The following is a 20,463-nucleotide window of genomic DNA, read 5'->3' on the forward strand; positions in this document are numbered from 1 at the left end:
TAATAAAACAAATTATCTAGACGACATAAGTCGATGTATAGGTCGAAAAAGTACTGTCATTCGATTCTGGTGAATTAGTTGGTTACTTGATAGTTACTATGATCAATGATTTCGGAAAAAACTGTTATGGCTCAAAGCACGTTTTATTACCCTTTTGTTATAATGATACTTTTTGGCGGGAACGCGAGGAGTGAAGTTGTGTGATTTGTTTTAATTTGTCTACCTGTAGTAGTGGAATGAAGGGAGACAAATACATATCCGTCCGTGTCACCGCGTAGAATAATTGTTCCGCTGCCAGTGCTGCCATTATTGTATCAAGAGTTGTGACTTTAATTATACACATAGTATAGATTATAAACTTATTATATGATTATACATAGTCTACTCAAAGATTGGGAATGTTTTAGATCAAATAAAATGATTCACCAACAAGCGGAAATGGACAGAATGATCGAATTGAATCATTTTGAGTCGCTCGCTTCAATAGAATACATAATTTAAAGGGTCAACAACAATCCACAGTAATCCACACAAGTTTCAGACAGGCCAAGGCGTACCTACGTTTTACTAATAAAACCTATTACATACTAACTTTCGAACCAGGTCGGTACTAGGTATCCAAAGACTATGTAAAAGTATTTTATGTATCCAATTAAGAAACGTGAGGAGAAATATCAAATTATTTGCCTTGATAAAAAACGTGCTAATTCCATCAAATTATTGAAAATGAAGATTATCCAATTGTTCAATACATAAAAGTTGATGTGCTATATGAGTTATGAGCCTAATGTTTATCTAGCAAGCATTATAAATTTTACCTACATCTTTGAAAATTGGTGAGTTGCTAAAATTTTTGGAATTTTTACAAATATAACGACAACATATTAACAATATTTGGTACCTATCTCGGCTTTCGCCAATTCTGCATCTCCATTATCGTCACTAGTTGTAGTATTCTTCTCTTAAAAGTCACAACCTGACACCAAATTAAGGCGTAACATTAACAGGAAGATTTGACTTCGGACAATGGGTCAGTCCTTAAGTCAAGTCAAACAACATGGAAACAAATTTCCATTATCAAATGCATTCGAGAATCTAGCTCATATTAATTGATATGGATTATACTTTGATTCATATATTGTGGCAGACAACAAGGCTTCTATATGAAAATGGCCCAGTATATTTCCCTAAATAACCTGTAAGAGTAGCCTGAGTTAGGAGTAACAGTCTGAAATATAATTAACGTTGTGATCTTGTCACACAACATATTGTAAGGAACTCAACATTACTGCCCTATTGGTTTTCCTTAATTAGTGGGGATAGTATTTCACCTTAGTGTGTGAAATTTATTACTGGCCCCTATGATAATTCTCTGTTCAGGAAAACGTAAATTAAAATAACTATCATCAACTGATGATTTATCACAAAACAAGATTTATACAACGGGTGATAGTATTGACTACAATCCTAAGGAGATTAAGATCAAGATTGAACAAATTTTGTAGAACTAACTAATATCCAGTGTAGACAAAGGTTATACTGTAACTGAGAGTTAGTTGTCTTTAAATTAACGTTAACAGTTTTTTTTTAAAACAAAATATTTTTGTCTAGTATGTTTTAATAATTATTCAATAGCATCATCTCAAATGATACTTATTCTATATACTATTCAGCTTTTAACATGTTTATTTCAGATGTGATGTCGTCCAAATCTTTGAGAGTAATTCCTAGCACAGTGGGCTATGGAAATTATAGGACCTTTGACTTCACGGAGTTTTACAAAAGCACATCAGAACTTCCCAAAAGATGGGAAAACAATACTGCAGGTAGTTCTGCAGATACACAGTTAAATAATGTGGATATTAGTGAAGAAACTAAACATAAAAAAAAAGAAGAATAAATCGAAAAGAGATTCTTCAAATGTCTCTGAAGCAATAGTAAAAAGCTCTAGCATAAATTCTAATGTGAAATTGAAAGGGATCTTAAAAGTATCTCCAGCTCCTGAAGATTGTACAAAAGACACAGCCAGCACAAATCAAAGTAATCGAAATTCTGACAATGATATAAAAGATGGTACAAAAGCGGCAGTAACAAAGCCAAATAAAAGAAGTAAGTCTTGTAGCTTCATGCTTGAAGATACTCAGGAAATAGCTGTTAAAAAACCTAAATCAGAAGGATCATTTGTTGAAAATAGAAAAATGAAAGACAGCCGAAAAGAACATCAGAAATCAATTGATGGTCAGAATGGTAATCAATATAAAACTAAAATATATAGGAGCCAGAAACATTCCTCTAATAATCGATCACAAGATTCTGAAGATACAAAAGCTCTTGAAAAATTAACAAAACGTAAGAAACTAAAAAGACTAAGTCAAGATACTGAACAAACAGCAGAAGAAAATACAGAACAAGCAACACGGAAGAAACCAAAAAACTCAAAAAAGAAGCGCCATCAAGAGATGGAACTTGATGAAAATGAAACTAAAGCAGAAGTAAAAACTGATATCTTAACAGAAAATTTAGAAAATCTTAATATTGGTGATAATGCTCACACACTAACAAACCTACTTGACGAAATGGCAGTAGTGGATAAATCAAAAATAGAAAAGAAACAAAAAAGAAAAGATAAAAAGAAAATTGGCACAGAAAGAGATAAAGACTTAGAAAAAGAAGAGAATGAGAAAGTTAAATGGAGTAAAGGAAGGAATAAAATAAAAAGGAGGTATTGAGAATGAGAATTTAGACACAACTGTTGTCGTAGAAAATTTACCTATTTCTATAATGTTAACATACAAGAAGTTGTTGACAGATCATTTTGTGAAATATGGACTCATAAAGAATATTGGGTAGGTAAATAAATCTTACAAATACTCCAGTAAGGGGCAATGTGCTCTTGACTAAATATAATGAAATCAATCTAATTATCTGTTTTATATTTTGTTAGAAAATCTACAAAAATTAGACACAATTTACTGTTATACTTCTGTCGTGTCCTTACTGTAAAATTAACTGAATGTAAAATAGTTTACCCAGTAAGAGAGACATGTCACAAAATTCAAACCATAACAGTTTTTTTTTTTTTTTTTTCCGGGCCGAGGGCCGAACCTCCTACGAGGTCCCCGCGCCTAGGGGGCGCGCGGGGTATGTGAGACTCAACGATCTGCAGGTTTGAGAGCAGACCGCGGGCCCAAGGAATTTAGGGCCCACCCACTAAACGACTCCCCTGCACTCTTACACCCGGCGTCCGATCTCCGTCCGGGGTCAAAACCCGGTCAGAGTAGGGGGTTCCCGCGGTCAACACTACAACCAGACACGCGGCGCCACCCCGAGGACGCCCGACCGACGGGTCGTCGAGGCGATAGTCGACGACCAACGACGTCAGTCTCCGCGGTACGGCGGCCCTTCAGGCCGCCCGGGCGATGCCGCTGGTGTTCCGGGATACCCCGCTGGGCCAGAACCAGCCTGCCGGGTCGGAACGCGATACACCGCCGACCGGGTTGCTCTTCCACAGTATGTTCGGCGACGACAGCGACGACGAAAATGCGGACCGCATCGCAGTCCGCAGCCGCCGACGCGTCGTCCCGTCCTCCTGGTGCCAGCGCGCTAGAGTGACGGTAGCGTGCGGCGCAGTCTCAGCCCCTTAGGTCGCCCCGTGACCATCACCGGGAGGAGACTGCCTCCTCATAGGGGCCGGAGCTGGACAAACGCCCTCCTCCGACCCCCGGCTCGACGGCGGCGGCACGGCGCCGAGAGGGAGGAAGAGTTCTCCCTCTCCCGTTCCGCCGCCTCCTTCTGCGAGATGGTGGACTCGCAGAAGTCGAGCATCGCCTGCCAGGACTCATCGTTGCCGAGCATCGCAGCCACGACGGTCGGAAGCGACAAGTCCGGTCCTATTTTTGCAACGAGGACGCGGCGCTGCTCCGCGAAAGCGGGGCAGCACGCGAGCGTGTGCTCCGCCGTGTCCTCGTTGCAGCCACTGCAATGGTGGCACTTCGGCGTCGGCTCCCTCCGGGCGACGAGGTGCAGGTAGCGACCGAAACAGCCGTGTCCCGTGAGCACCTGCGTCGCTCGGAAGGTGAGACGTCCTCGGTCGCGATTCACCCAGTCCGAGAGGACCGGGCGGATCGCCTCGACGGTCCGTCGCCCGTAGGCGGGGTCCGCCAGGCGGCGAGACCACGCCTCGAGCACGGCACGCCGAGATTGAAGCTTCCGCTCGAACTTCCGCCGCGCCGGGACGCGGCTCCCCTGAGCGGAGATCACATCGCCACGCGTAATCCGCAGCAAGCGCCTCCGCTTCCAGTCCCAGGAGCGTCCGCGAGCACGCACGCGCTCGAACGAGACGGTCGGTGACCGCAATCGCGCGCTGCGGACGTCGCAACGCTGCGACGTTGTCACGGTCAGGGCGTACATGCCATTGACCGCACCACCCCCGTGTAGAGGCGGCGCACCACCATGTCGGAACCCCCGACGTTCGGCAACAGCCGACTCAGCGAGCCAAACCATAACAGTTTAACTTAACCTAAGAATTACTATTGTATTTAAAAATTAATGAAATGTTTTTCTTAACAGAATAGCCGAAGTATATCCTACTGAGGAATCAAAACCAGTGTTTACAACTACTATTAAGTTTTATAGTGATGGAGCTGCCACAGAGGTAAATTGAATTTTTATATTACATATAAATTTTCTATAAAATGATAATGAGTATTTGTTTTCTAGACCATTTATCTTGTGGTAATGAAACTTGGTACAGTTCTTATGAGAATTCCAGGGAAGGTTGCTGTCACAGTTCCATCAATGTACATTAAGTGGCATGCGAGCATTTTAAATAAATCAAATGTTTTTCATACCATTACTGATAGTTACAGAAAAGCATGACTGGGCTGTGTGCTGGTGTGTTCAGTTTGAATATTCAAAATTAAATATTGAGGTTAAATTTCAGTCCAATGGTCACTGGGCCACTCATACTCTCTTCTTCAACCCGTGTTCACTCAAAGCTGAGTGTAGGTATCTTCAAATGCACTCCTAAAAGTCTGTGCATGAAGGTTATTGGCCTCAAAACGCCACGCTAGCAGTTGTGGATTGATGAGAACACTTATTTCAAGGGCATTTAAGTCCTTGGGGCTTGTGGTAGACCTATCTGCATTCTTACAAAGGTCCGATATTTCACCTCCGCCCGCTGTTCTATCTTTCACCACTCATACTAATTAATTTTATTTGTAAACACAGGCATTAAATGAGGACAATGCTACGTTCGAAGGCAGCAGTATACGCGTGAAGCGACCCTTGCCTGCCACTGAAACCACCATAGTACTCCGGTCATATTCAGAATTAAATGAACAAACTGTGTGTTCTCTCTTCACTGGAATTGGCAAGATAAGGAGTATAAGGTTAATTATTAAAGGAAGGAAATCTTTATGTGAGTATAAACAATAATAATTAAAGGATATAACATCCTGGCACTCGTGTAGTTATCTGTCTGGACACTGGCATGTAACAGTGTGCTTTCTGTTTTTCTACTAACAAAGGAATGTTTTGAAAGTCATAGAGAAAACAACATTTTGTTCAGTCTTCATGCTGTAGTGATCACTGTCTGTCTGTCTGTCTGTCTGTGAAATTAGGTGTACATATCAAATAATATACAAACGTTTTTAATTGACATTGATGGCTGACATATGCATATCCTGTTTTATATGTATTGGTTATCGACTACTACAGTAAATTTTGATGAAGATGAAGATGTCTTAAGGCTCCAAAAACAGTCTGCAGTTCATTCCACAGCTATGGAAGTGGGAGGTTGAATGTAATTGGGCCGGGCTGCTTTGTTTTTTATTGCATTGATGGTTGAACGAGTTTACAACCCATCGGTAATTGATTAGTAGATCTCATAGACTTAAAACATTGTGAATGAATGCCTCAGCAGTATTGTTTAACGAAACCCACGAGGTATTCACGAAAAAAATTGACAGGATTGAGGTAGCTACCCGGGAAGACTTAGTATACGCCCTATCACCAGTTCTAGGAATGAATTATGCTCCACAAATTGAAATCACATATGTTACTCTGAATGTTTAATTCTAGCGACTGCATTCATCGAGTTCGCCGGTCCCGAGTCGGTGGAGAAGGCGCTACAGAAGGCTGCTCACATTAAAATAGGAAAGAAGAAAGTCCACGTCGCGAGATATCAACCCCGTGAGAAGAAACTAAATCAGATGAAGGGCAAAAGGAAAGCGACTCCGAGTGAAGTGACATCCTCGGGGAAACATTATAATGAACTGCCCACAGCATACTTTTGTAACTAAATATTTCTAATAATAAACTTAAGTAAACATTGATCACCTCTCACCATCAAAGAATTAGGGGGCAGAATCAAATTTTCGAACGCAAGCATTGCACTATTATTATTGCTTAAACAGGGCACGGAGCCTACAGTCTGTTTAAGTGGTTACTGCGCTTATATACATCAATATGTGAACCATGTCGAATAATATGGTCGAAATTTCAAGTGTAATATGTAGTTAAAAGATATTGTTTAATCGTAACACATCCAGAAATAATAAATAAATATTTACTAACAGTCACGCCACGTTAACAGGTCCCGTGGTAAGTTCGTAAATAACTTGTGTTACAGGTACCAGATAACGGAAATAAATGTAATATTTTTATTATACACATACATATATGTAATAGACATCCATAACCCTGGAAAAGACATTTATATTTATCATACAAATATCTTCCCTTGGCGGGATTCGAACCCGCGACCCCCTTGTGTAGTGACCATGTCACTTACCACTACACCAGACGGCCGTCAAAGAAAACGTAATATCATTTTGTTATTGACGTTTGACTCTCAATGTATAGCGCACTCAACTCATTGATGCTCTCTTGACCGAGTTTGTGGTGACCTGTGTGCTTAGTGCAAGTTTTTTAACGTTCTCGATAGCGTAAAAGAGTCGACTATCATCAAAGCCGGCAATGTGACTTTGACAATTGAGTCGTCTATTATCAAAGGTGGCAATCTGTGCATTTGGACAAAAAAAAATTATTGATATTTCAATACAGATTGATTTTAATATAATCGTCTCCTTCAAAGAATACGGTTCAAAACCTGCATTAAATAAAGGTTAATACTTAATCTGTTATTTATATAAGATGTCGTATAGAAGAGTTTTGTGACTGCCAATGGAATACAAAGTCAATAATTCGTTTTTCTGATTTACCAATAATTATCCAAAAGTCACATTGCCGGCTTTGATAATAATCGACTCAATTATTGGTTAATTAAAAAAAAAACGAATCATTGACTTTGTATTCCATTGGCAGTCACAAAACTCTCATCTTAGATAAATAACAGGTTAAGTTAATACTTTATTTCACCAATAACCATTCTATAACAGTATTTATTACCATTTTAAATTTGCATATTTCCGACTTTGATACTATTTTTTTAAGAATGCCGTCTTTGATTATGAATAAGGCGCAGATAGCCGTATTTGATATTAAAGACGCCGTTTCCGAATCAGGGTTGTCAAACAAGCACGGAAAAAAAAACTTTTACCGATTGGAATAATAAATAGTAATACCAGATAGTTTTAAAAATCTTTAATTATTCATTTATAAAATATAAAATCATATTCGCATGTCATTGACCTCTTCCAAGGGCCCCTCGCAATAGTGCTCCTGAAATTCAAGAGCGATAAGATCGGCCTGTGTTTCTAATATATCTTTATAAATAGATAAAGCTTCTATTCCTCTCCAATCTGGACCGAAATGTTTTTGAGTAATTTGGTAACATTAGCCAATTTATTTTTATTTACGGGCGTTATATTAGGCAACGGCCTAGGTATCATATTACTAATAGTTTTATTACGTTGACAAATATTTTGTGATTTTCCAAGATCATTTTCTTAGTAAAGTTCTCCCCTTACGAGTACATTGCCGGATACTTTAGACCGCCTCAGAATAAATCGTTTGCATTCTTTGAATGAGATATTCCATGACGTAGTTGATTTTAAAACCGACTTTACGGTTTCTCGCCAGTTGAAAACTGGACAATCACTTCCAAGCCTTATCAATGTTGATGTTTCACCTAAAATGTCTTTTATTACGTCAGGATATTACATCCATTTTCCGCAATTTTTTTCTCAGCAATGCCAAATTGTCGGTCAGCAGGCCTAAACGAGGGTCCTGTTACTGGAAACACCAATTCGATTATTTTAATATTCTGATGCTCCAAAAGCCATTTAGAGCATGCACCCACCAGAATGCTGTTTTTATTCTGGCCGCCACAGCCATCTGCGACCAAGCGAATGTTAGTAATGCCGGTTAAATTTGTATGATTCAGTCTATGCGTAATAACTGAAGCTACTAAGTTTGAATCTTTATTGAATTCATTTTCCATGCAATAATAGGTAAACACACGCTCTTTGCTTAAGGGTCTATTAGATACACCCTCCACCACAGTAAAATAAAAATAAAAAATTGGCGCGAATAGTATGCCATTTGGTCAGGTAGCTTTGGCAAAGGCAGATTTTTTTGGAAATCAAAAGATAAAATCTTAAGTGCATCTGAATTATTTTTTCTAGCCCTTAAAGAGGGCACATTCTTCACAAGAAAAGCTTTCTTGTCAGGATCTTGTTCGGAAGCAATTTTTTCAGTAAGCTCTAAACACTTTGAACATACATACACAGTTGTTGGCGTTCCAAAGCCTAAATTATAGCAAGCATTAAAAATGTGCCGGAAATACGATTGCTTAACAGCGCTATTATAATACTCACTGTCTTTGTAAATTTTGAACAGCTTGTTGATGTTCAAATTTGAGGGTAAATATTTTCTTTCAGCCGTCTTTGTTTTCCTGCAGTAATGAGATTCAACACATTGTAATTTTTGTATAAAATTATGAACAGATAGTTTTTGTGCCTCATACAAGAACTGTTCTTTGCGACTTCCATCTGAAATTAAACAAAATAACTTGAAGTAGATAATATGTAGGCTACCTGAAATTAAAGCAAATATTTTAAATTAATAAATTAATTTTTACCTCGCCTCTCATCAATGATTATATCTCCAGCATGAAAAAATCTATTCATTACATACGCCACTCTGTGTTTCGTTACATTAAACAGGCTTAAAAATAGTTTCTGGCAAATTGGCACCTTAACATTACGTACAAATACGCCATATTTAACTTGTTTGTTTTACTCCATTAAAACCTACTCTCCGCTTCACGGGTTCAATAGAACAATATTTTAATATTAGAGAGTCTTGATCTTTTTTATTTTGATGTTTATAAAATATTTCTTGTAATTGTTTTAACTGAGCTATTGTTAATGTGGCACATTTTAATGCTTTCGAATTATGGGTGCAGACTTTATCTGGCAATGATTTCACTGAGTATCTAAAACAAAAAACAATACAAATTGGTCAATATAACTTAAGTAACAAGAAATGACAACCCTAAGGGTAAAATTACCTCAATTCCTTGGCCCGGTTTCTTGTACAAGTTTCTGGATTCCTCTTGCGTTTTCTTGTAAAATTGTTAGTTACTAAAGTAGGGTGGTCTTCCATGATTATATTTTTACTACTTTTTATTAGCTTCAATCACAAAAACACTAAAAAATCATTAAAATTCACGGAGCATAATGTTCCTGCGGCCATTACAAAACGTAAATGAACTCTCGTCTGTGATTAGGCGTAATGCCGGCCACTGACATGCGCGCAAATATTCGTACATTGTATAGTAATCGGCAAACTTCTTGAGCAAATGACCTTGACTGCGCAGAACCGAATTTTAGATCACTTTGGTGGTGAGGGTGAGGCGCAACGGCAGGGGAAATCGTATCGAGCGCGTTATTGGTAGATCAGTCGAGTCTTGCGTCCCGCACCGCGCCCTCATTCCGCTTGCTCCCAAAAGTACGCTTGCGTACAGTGGAAAGTCTATCGTTATTAATCGTTAAGTTATTTGTTATAATTGCTTGTGGACTTTGTTGCCATTGCTATTTGTTGAGTGTTTGTTGATTTTTTATAAAACATACACTATGCCGTGACAAACTGGTGTAGTACTTAAAAGAAAGGGTAGAAAAATTGTGTACGATGTATATTGCTTCATTATAAAACAGGGGAAGAATGATATGGAAAAATTAAAACAGACTTCGGAAGCAACAAAAACATCAGTGAGTACTGTTAGGTGCATTATTAACGAAGCTAAAGGCTCTGGCTTGCTCGCCGTGTTTCGGACTCCGGGTAAGAAAAGATCAGGGAAGAAGAAAGTTACCGGAATGGATAGTTTCGTTCAATCTGTAATAAAAAGATGTAATCATAATAACTACATAACAAGCAGCGAAACTCCGTACCGTAGAAAGGCTTCGAAAAATTTAAAGAAGATATAAATTTTAATGGCTCGGAATGAAGCTTACGACGAATTATGAAAGAGCTAGGCTTCAGATGGAAGAAAAGAACAGAAAATAATCGGAAGCTGGTAAATGAAAAAAGTAACATTCGATTGCTACGAATCGAATATCTTCAAAAAATAATTAATTATAGACAAAAAAGAAGACTGAATCGACCGAGTTGTAAACTGCGCCGATGAGCCCTATGTCGACTCATCACGATGATAGCGACTCGGGTGATGAAAAAAGGGATGATGATGATGGTCAAGATAATGATAACGAAAAAAAAATTACAAATACCAGCTTCGCTTCAACTGAACCAAGACCTGGCAACAGCTCTAGTTTTGACTTAATAGAAGGAATATCTATTTTACCCCAAGATTAAATTATTACAATTATTAACCTATATGTTTTGTTGATGTTCTAATAAATATATAAATATATACATATGTTGATTTTAATAATTTAATAGCATTATGACGCAGAGTAAGTAATGTTTTTGCACGAGTGTACCATGCGCAAACTTACCCCCACTACGTCAACAAATGCTCAAGAAGTTTGCCGGTTATTATACGAATGTTTGCGCGCATGTCAACACATGCACATTCGTACAATATACGAATATTTGCGCGCATGTGAAGGGCCGTCAAACATTCATTCGCAAACCTAGCGGCTGTGCAAATGGGTTCGTAAACTCAATTTGTGAACCCGTTTGCGCTTCCTCCTACACTTGTTTACGAATGTCTCACGAATTTCTCCTCCTTTTTAATTCGTCAATAGAACATTGAAGAGAAAAAGAGTTTTGAATTCTTTCCCAGACATCATTAACAGCCATGCTGTTTTTATGGGATTTCTTTTGATGAAGATACGCTACACAGTAGACGTCACGAACTATGAAAATGGCGTATAGTATACGTCCGTTACCTTCGCAATCGTCGGCGCAACTGGGCAAGCGAATGTGTGGGAGACTACGCGAAGGTTCGAGGTTCGCGAGCTTTGATGTCTGTTAAAAAACCGGCACAGCTTGGAAAACCACGAATGCAGCGAAAACTTTGCATAATCATTCGCAAATGTCGTCCTACACTTGTGGGTTTGCGTATTCGTGCGCATGTGAGTGACCGGTGTAAGATGGCCGGGTTTGCATTCAAATTTTTATAGATTACTGGATTTGATGCTGATGTCAGGTTTTAACATGTTTTTAGTATGGTTTAATGCAGGTTTTGAACCGTATTCTTTGAAGAAGACGTTTTTATTCAAATCAGTCTGTGTTGCCATATCAATAACATTTTTTTGGCTAAATGCACAGATTGCCACCCTTGATAATAGACGACTCAAAAGTCAACTCAAATTTGTATGGAATGGGATCGTTTGCGTACGTTTGCCGCTAGGGGCGCTGTTCCAACTGCATACAAATTTGAGTTGACTTTTACGCTATCGAAAACGTTAAAAAGTTGCACTAAGCACACTGGACAGTGTTGTTAGATATGTCTACATTCCGTCGCGGTGTCTCGCACAGACATTCCTCCGATGTGTGATGACTGATGATAAATACAACTTTGACTCCGAAACATATCATTGTGTTGAAATAAATTATTTGTCTATTTTAATTAATTCCTCGACAATGCAATGTTTGTTAATAAGCCACAAAGTAAGTGAATGTATAACAATAAACAATATATTTCATACAGGGTGTAAGAGGCCGTTTTGGTGTGCCGCAACTATTGTGAAGTACTGGCTTAAAGTTACCTGAAAATAATATGTATTCATTTCCTAAACTAAAGATAAATGTTTGTTTTTTTGTAGGAGTGCTTTGTTTTATAATTGCAGTGTTTACTTTTTGGAGGAGTAAACTTAGTAGAGGTAGGTAGAGTACACTTATGTGAAGCATTTAATTGTGTTAATTTTGTATTCTTGGGGTGTAAACTGCACAAATGTGAGAAAATTAACAAAATATCTTGGGTTCTTTAAAAAAGCAAATTTCCACTTTTACTGGGACATCAATTTCGCCCCATAATTAATTCGTCTTAATAATAAAACTCATTTTTCATTTCGCTCTAATATTTTTAATGTTGCAAATTGTAAATTGAAATTCGGTTCAACTGAATACTAACAATAATTAGGATGATAATAATAATAAATAAATATTTACTAACAATCACGCCACGTTAACTGGTCCCGTGATAAGTTCGTAAAGAGCTTGTGTTACAGGTACCAGATAACGGAAATAAATGTAAGATTTTTATTATACACATACATATATTTAATATACATCCATAACCCTGGAAAAGACATTTATATTTATCATACAAATATCTCCCCTTGGCGGGATTCGAACCCGCGACCCCCTTGTGTAGTGACCATGTCACTTACCACTACACCAGACGGCCGTTGAACAATGTATTGAAAGAAACCGTTTCCATGCTGGGAAAGGAGAAGAAATGATTTATTACTATCGTGTTAGTAATTACTAATTTTATAACCCCCGTCTTTATTTTCGGAAACACTGGTTTCTGTACACACTGTATGAATAATCTATTTGCTGTTGGTTCAGGAGGCGAGGTCAGACTCACATATCACATAACAATTGACAATGACAGTTATAATAGTCTAATAAAATATTTCAAAGCCTTCGATCAACAATAGTAACTAGATAAAGGGATACGTACAAAATTAAAGCAAAAACTGTCCGCGTGAATATATACTTATATAGCTACATTCGTTTACTAACAAACGGAGAAAAAAGTTTTGAAACACTTTTACTTTCAAACTAATAACAACTATGGCACCTAGTAATAAAGTCACAAATCTCCAAAACATTATCTAATACTTACGATCATTCGTCACATAAAACGAGCAAAGCAATAAATTACTCCTGTCACTTACCAATAAAAAGACATATTTTAAACAACTTTTAATGTTAAATAAATCTTAAAGGCAACAAATAAAGTAACTTTTCCCTTAATTGCTCTGAGAACTAACATCGTTTTGCTTTATTTATTTTTGCTTCTTGAAATGCCGATTTCTATTTACTACAGGAGGTAAGGGAGTCGCGCTTAACACTAAAATAATTTATTAATGAATTAAAGTAAAAGTTTAGTTGTTTACTTTTTATGTTTTGGAAATGTATGTTTGTTAGTATCTATACATTACTTATTATTTTATTAGCGTTACGTTTTTGTGTAATATATATTTTTAAGTTTTCGCGACCAGTGCACATAATAAAACAACGTTTAAACGGTTTCAAGCGTGGTATTTTTATTACAATGTTTCGGCCACATTTCAGTAGCCGTGAGCACGGAAGGCAAAGATGTCCAGTGTCAATAAGCGGAGTTCTTAGCTGGCTTATAAAAGTCATCTCTTGTTTCTCTGGCGACAATCGAGATCCATTCTGCACACGTGATTGCTAGGAAAGCTAAAATAAAAATGGAAAGCTAAGTATCTAATGAGAGTCCAACAAACAGACACAAAAGCAGCATTAACCAATTTTAACCAACTAATTTTGAAGTGCTGCTAACAAATTTTAAAAAATTATTACAACACAAATCTACTCAATGCATTTACTGTTCTGTTAAGCAAAAGTTTGTCCATGTGTTGGCCGAGCCTTGGCCAACATTTGTAGCGGTGGTTAAAAATCGGTAATTTTGTTCAAAATTTAATATTATTTATAAGTTTAAAGCTTACAATATAGTTTATACTTCATGTACTTACCGAAAGTAAGATACTCCGGCCGTTAAATTGCTTTTTCGGGCCTTATTTTTGCAACTTTTGAATACACACTGCGGTATTGTGAGACGGGTTGACATTGGCTGTGTTTGAAGTGAACTAAACAAAATAAGAGCTCACATTTCAAGTGCGCTGTTATTTGACGAGACGGATTTTATGCACCGACCCGAAATCTAGTTACTATTGTTGATCGAAGTTCAAAGCTAATATTTTTTGAAGTCCCCTAAGGTGACATATTGTAGTGCAACTATACCTTTGCGCCATTGAATTTGTTATTTCACATATTTTAGTTTTATTTTACATTTTTTTAATTACAACTATAATGTATAGAAATATACATTGTTTATAGAAGTTGTGTATTCTACATATTATTTTGACATTGAACAACGATTGTTGTTACAGGTATTGATTGGAAAACTTTGTTTTGTATTAAATTTTGTAAATTTGTGGAATTCAAATAAATTGTGAATTTTTCGTTTGACAGTATAGTTTTTTATTTACAAACACTTTAGGCGTGTTGCGATTAGTTGTCAATGCGCACGGGAAGAAAGTATCGTCCTGCCTATTGCTGCCTATGTGAAGGGTAGGTTTTCGGTAGACAGTGGCTTGGCTATACCCCTGGCATTGCTGAAGTTTATTGGCGACGGTAGTTACTCACCATTAGGTGGGCCGTATGCTCGTCTGCCTATAAGGGCTATAAAAAAAATCGGTGGGACGTTACAACTACGCAATATACTTTAGACTTCGACATGTTATGGCTTTCTGAAACCACTTGTAATGATAGCTAGAAAAAATTTCTAGAAAATATTTAACTAGGATCGCGCTAACGACACGTATTTTTTTTTTATTGCATATGAAGACAGGTGGACGAGCTCACAGCCCACCTGGTGTTAAGTGGTTACCAGGGCCCATATCATCTACAATGTAAATGCCGTCACCCACCTTGAGATATGAGTTCTAAGGTCCCAGTACAGTTACAACGGCTGTACCGTCTTTCAAACCGAAACGCATTACTGCTTCACCGCAAAAATAGGCAGGGTGGCGTTACCTACCCGTGCGGACTCATAAGAGGTCCTACCACCTCCACACCTGTGAGATAAACTTCAATATTGACAAGTTGTTTAAACGAGATTTGGAGAAAGAGTGAAAAGAATGCTTTGGAAACTTCGTGTGTGCCTACGCTGGAAAACTAAGCGACCTCGCACTGCTTTTTCATTCTATTTTTATTTCTTTTTTTAATGATATATATGTAACAGATTTATGAACATTAAAAGTATTTTATTTTTGTACTAATTTATTGATTTAATTTTAAGTTCTTATCATCAACATTAGGATAGGTAGGTCTACCAATAATATTCATCCGCGTAATAGAGAATCTTCCCTAGATTTATCTTTAAAACCTTAATACCAGGGGATCAAAAGATCACTTGATAAAGTGAAAATGAAGAAGGCAAATTTCAAACCACTTGTTAAAAAAACTGTTTCCGCCCGGGATCGAACCGGGGGCCTTCTGCGTGTTAGGCAGATGTGATAACCGCTACACCACGGAAACCTAACACTCTTAGCTGAAATATATAAACAAGTTCTTTATTTAACTAAAAAATGTGAAGACAATTATAACTTTTTAAATTAAATAATGCTTGCAGTAAGTTTCTGACTGCAGTTCAAAATACGTTTTTGAATGAAACGGTGACGGGCGGCGAAAAACCTCACGGGCATATGAGAGATGCATTTTCTACAAATAACCCTGAACAAGTTGTAAATAATAAGTTCTTCATATTTTATGTAAGGTTCCACAGGGAGATACCAATTTTTCTTAACAAAAACTCACCTAAAATGATACGTAAAACTTACGTACCATTTTCATGGTGAGGATATAATCTCCACCTAATTACCATATCATACCATACGAAGAACCCGGGTGGATTCCTATATCAATTTGGAGGAAGCAACAGCCCTACGACGGAGCCTTATATTTCATGTGTCGCCCAGACAATGGCGGTTAATAAATCTTTCCAAATAAAAACATGCCTAATTTGAAACAATAATTTATTGGGTTCTTAAAAGTATGTAGTTATACATTAAAATTAGACTGTATACACAAGATCCTTATACATTAAGTAAGCTACACTAATTACATTTAATTATTTACATTATTAATAAATTAAATTTCACAAAACAGTAGCTAGCGTAAGATCATAATAATATGATAGCAACCAATACTACCTCTCGTAGCGACCGTCTCACAATCGTCAAATAATACTTCAATAATACATACAGTAAGGAAGCAAGTGGTACCATACTTTACTATTATAAATAGGAGGCAATATAAAAATATCCTACTTTTGATTTATTCAGAAAAAATATATTTTGTTTCAGTGCAAGATTACTGTTTTTATAGGAAATTAGTCTAGTGAAAGTGATGAAAAAAATATTTTATTATTTGTTTACATCCTAAGCTGTTTTACAAAAATCCTATTTGTTCTGGCTATTGTATTGTTGTACGTTAAATAATGAACAAACCATAAAGTGACAAGCTGTATACATTTACAATATTTATCTTAAATTTAATAATAAAGTAGCAGCGTTATATCATTTGAATGTTTTACAGACTATCCGCGACCTAGAGCGCGCTTGGTCACCCTAGTCGCTGTCGCGCGCGGTAACAACACTCTGGCGATGTCGCAATATTGATTTAAAAAAAAAACCAAAATCGATTCGTCAACAACGTTAAGAGCATTGTAGTGGAAAGTATACGTTCACAAATATATATTTATTTATTTATTTCCTTTGTAAATACTATTCGGACCAGTGTGCTTTTAGTGCGAGTTTTTGTAACTCGAAACGAGTAACGAGAAAAGCTAACTCTTTGTATAGAGTTGGAACAGCTTCTATTCGTTTGCCGCTAGGGGCGCTGTTCCAATCACATACATAATTAAGTTAACTTTTACGCGATCGAGAACGTTAAAAAACTCGCCTTAAGCCCACGTGTAATCAACTACAATAGAGTACGTCAAGCACGAAAATCTATCGAATTCGTAATATAAATGTGTTGAGTTGTCGATACGAAAACGGGGCTTTACATTAGATGGTAGTACTCAACAGCCACCCTTCGAGATTTACGTTCCGTATGTCAAAAGTATTTTTGTGCTTTCGATTAACTCTGACTGCTATGGAGGTCACCGGTGCCCTACGCGGTGCACTGAAGTAATTATGTCGTTTTCTTTTACTAAGACGCCTGTGTGCTTAGTGCGAGTTTTTAACGTTCTCGATAGCGTGAAAGTTAACCCAATTTTATATGCAGTTGGAACAGCGCCCCTAGCGGGAAACGTAGGAAAACGATCCCATTTCATACATATATGAGAGACTAGCGACCCGCCCTCGCTTCGCTTCGGAAACATTAAAACACATATGAAACAAAAAAATAATAAAAAAAATAAAAAAAAGTAGCCTATGTTCATCAGGGACAATGTCGGCTTCTAATGGAAAAAGAATTTTTCAAATCGGTCCAGTAGTTTCGGAGCCTATTCGAAACAAACAAACAAACAAATCTTTCCTCTTTATAATATTAGTATAGATTTACGCTATCGAGAACTTTAAAAAACTCGCACTGAGCACACTGGTCTGCCTAACTTTGCCTCCTTTTGTTTGTTAATGTATATTTCATGTTTATAGGTCTCATAGAAATAGATTTAGTCTCAGTGTTTTCGGATTCATCTTTCCCAGAGTCTACTGGATATTCTGACACCTTAGTAAGAAGATCGAAGAGAGACATCGACATAATTACACTACAGTGCGCCGCGTAGGGCACCGGTGACCTCCAGTCAACGTGTTAAGAGTATAAGTTTCGAGTTTCTAGAACGCGACGATTCTATTACGAAACGGAAGGATGTAAGTAAATTCATTCGTGGTACCTACTGAAATTAATTCATTTTACGGACAGTATGTCCGTAAAATCCTAGAAAATATCCTCCGCTGTTTAAATCCTAGAACATTTTTTATCGATAGTCATTCGTGCTCGCCCCTCTGAACTTCTTCAATGACATTAGAGCGATCATATTTGGATTGTACAATAAAGTATTTATCGTCACGAATATTTGTAAATTCCGTTAATTCGCAAACATCCCTATTATGCTTACTATTGGACATTTTTCTGTTTATTACGATTCTCTTTAAAACCCATTGTGAAGTCAGGGGAAGCAATCAGATGCAGTATTTATTTACTACCCTACAAACCAATAGATTGTAAAGACAGTTACAAACAAGTTTTGGCTGAAAATTAATTTACACGATACATAATTACTTAAAACATTTGGTTCGTTTAGGAGTGTTTTTGAGTAACAGTTGAGCGTTATACAATTGATTACTATAAAATGCTCAATAAACAGAAATAAATTAGGAATATTTTATGCCTTTTATTTATTTTTTCAGTAAGTGTGAAGTGTAAGAAGTGTCTCTGTAAATAGCTTCAATAAACAAAGCGAAAAAGCGCTTTCTTTAGCACGTTGAACGCAATATGAAAGATCGAGTATTTTCATTCCGGTGCTCACCGGTGAGCTTTATCTTATTGAACCGTTTGGACTGTGAGGGTCGCCCGTGAGCCGCGTCAGGGTTCCAACGTAAACGCTTCCTACAAGCCACAAATTGCAGCTAGCAAACAAAACGCGTATGGAAGTGAGCCACGTAGTCCTTTAGTCAAACCGAACGCCGTGGTTTTTAAATCCAATAGAAACTTGCAGTTTTTTATCAAAGTTAATAGCCTTAAAAAATATTTTTATTTTTTTAATGTTGACAAAAAATACTGATTCCCTAATTTTGGTTTGGCCCGAATGATACTGTACGCTATGCCCACCGGTGGGTCGTAAAGCGTTCAACGTGTTAACATATCATCATTTGCTTTTGGCTTAGGATTCTTTATATGATGATGTCTTAGATAAAGATTTCTCGCCGGATCTTGTCAGTGGGTCGCGATTCAGAACCGCTGGTAGATTCTGCTGCTCTAGCTAGGGCTAGTGTTAGCAATTCTTTACTGTTGGTAGGACCTCTTGTGAGCCCACGCCGGTAGGCATCACCACCCTGCCTATTTCTGTCGTGAAGCAGTAATGCGTTTCGTTTTGCACGGTGAGGCAGCCGTTGTAACTATACTGAGACCTTAGAACTTATATCTCAAGGTCTGTGGCGACATTTACGTTGTAGATGGACTCCAGTAACCATTTAACACCAGGTTGGCTGTGATATCGTCCACCCATCTAAGCAATAAAAAGAACTGTGAGTAGATCTGTCGTAGCGTAACCGTTTGTTCACGTTCGATATCCTCTGCGTCCCGAGTCTCTTCGAATGTGGATGGCCACCGAGCCTGTCCTTGCATTTTTTGTAGGTCTTGGTGGTTTCTTCATTAATGGCGTTTTCATGGAGAAATTGATGGATTTGTGAGTTCACGAAGCAAGGTCGATATTTAGTTCTGTGATCTTTGAATTTTGATTATGTTTGAGTCATTTGCGAACCGTCATAGTAAGAGCCCGCCAGCCCAGGGAGGTTGAGAACTGTGTGTGCCATATAAAGTCGTATCTTTGGGGTCAGTCTAAGTATATTTCTAGCTATCTTATAGTTTTCGTTGGAGCAACCCATGGCTGGACAATTATCTTCTCTAGGATTGAAGCTTCCATGTTCAATCCATAACATTTTGCCCTGTGTATTTATTTATTTAAGGTCATATTAAATTTGTGTCTCTTCGTCTGTGTTCGGTTAGCACACGGATGAGACTGGCCACGCGTCATGACAACATCTTACATGGATCTTCAGCACTCCTCAGAATATAATATTATTACCATCTTGAAACAAGCCCTCGCCATGTTTCAGTCTACAAACTGTAAGACTTCAAACAAGTTCTTCAAGAAGACACAAGACTTCAAACATATCGACGCTTGAAAGGGAAACGTGACTAAGCGACAATGCGTGAACTTTACAGTAGATTAATTTAAAGTTGAAATACCTGAAAAAAAATCTATTTTAACGAATCTAGCTGTAGGATTGAAATGATTTTAATAGACTTAGAAATATATTTTTTTGTGTATCAATGTTTTTTGCCTATAATTTATGTTTATTGTCGCTTAGTCACGTTTGCCTTTCAAGCGTCGATATGTAGACACGTACTCTGCATTGTCCGCACTATCATTTCAGTTCAACACAACACATTCCAAAGTCCTACACTTTCTGACAACATTTGAATGTGAATGTCCCAAGTGATGTGGATGGATTCTGTCCTGGACGTTTCTATTGACCTATTTTCATAAAGTTCAGTTAGATCACTGGGCTTATGAAACTATGATAGTTGCAAAATAACAATTGC

General features: G+C 37.5%; 1 protein-coding gene and 1 non-coding gene across 2 annotated transcripts; one reads left to right on the forward strand and one right to left on the reverse strand.

Moving 5' to 3' along the window:
• The first annotated feature begins 71 nt into the window (after nt 1-71).
• On the forward strand, nt 72-14,597 carry LOC114242636 (uncharacterized). Its single transcript, XM_028173879.2, is given in 6 exon segments — nt 72-836; nt 1,695-2,713; nt 2,715-2,846; nt 4,570-4,654; nt 5,230-5,419; nt 6,082-14,597. Coding segments are annotated over 5 exon segments (1,488 nt in total). The 5' UTR covers nt 72-836; nt 1,695-1,853; the 3' UTR covers nt 6,303-14,597.
• A 996-nt stretch (nt 14,598-15,593) lies between these two features.
• On the reverse strand, nt 15,594-15,666 carry TRNAV-AAC (transfer RNA valine (anticodon AAC)). The gene has a single exon. It is a non-coding gene; the product is annotated as a tRNA-Val (tRNA).
• Between the last annotated feature and the right edge of the window lie 4,797 nt (nt 15,667-20,463).

The sequence above is a fragment of the Bombyx mandarina genome, chromosome 15 (genome assembly GCF_030267445.1).
Source record: "Bombyx mandarina strain Sakado chromosome 15, ASM3026744v2".
NCBI classification, from domain to species: Eukaryota; Metazoa; Arthropoda; class Insecta; order Lepidoptera; family Bombycidae; genus Bombyx; species Bombyx mandarina.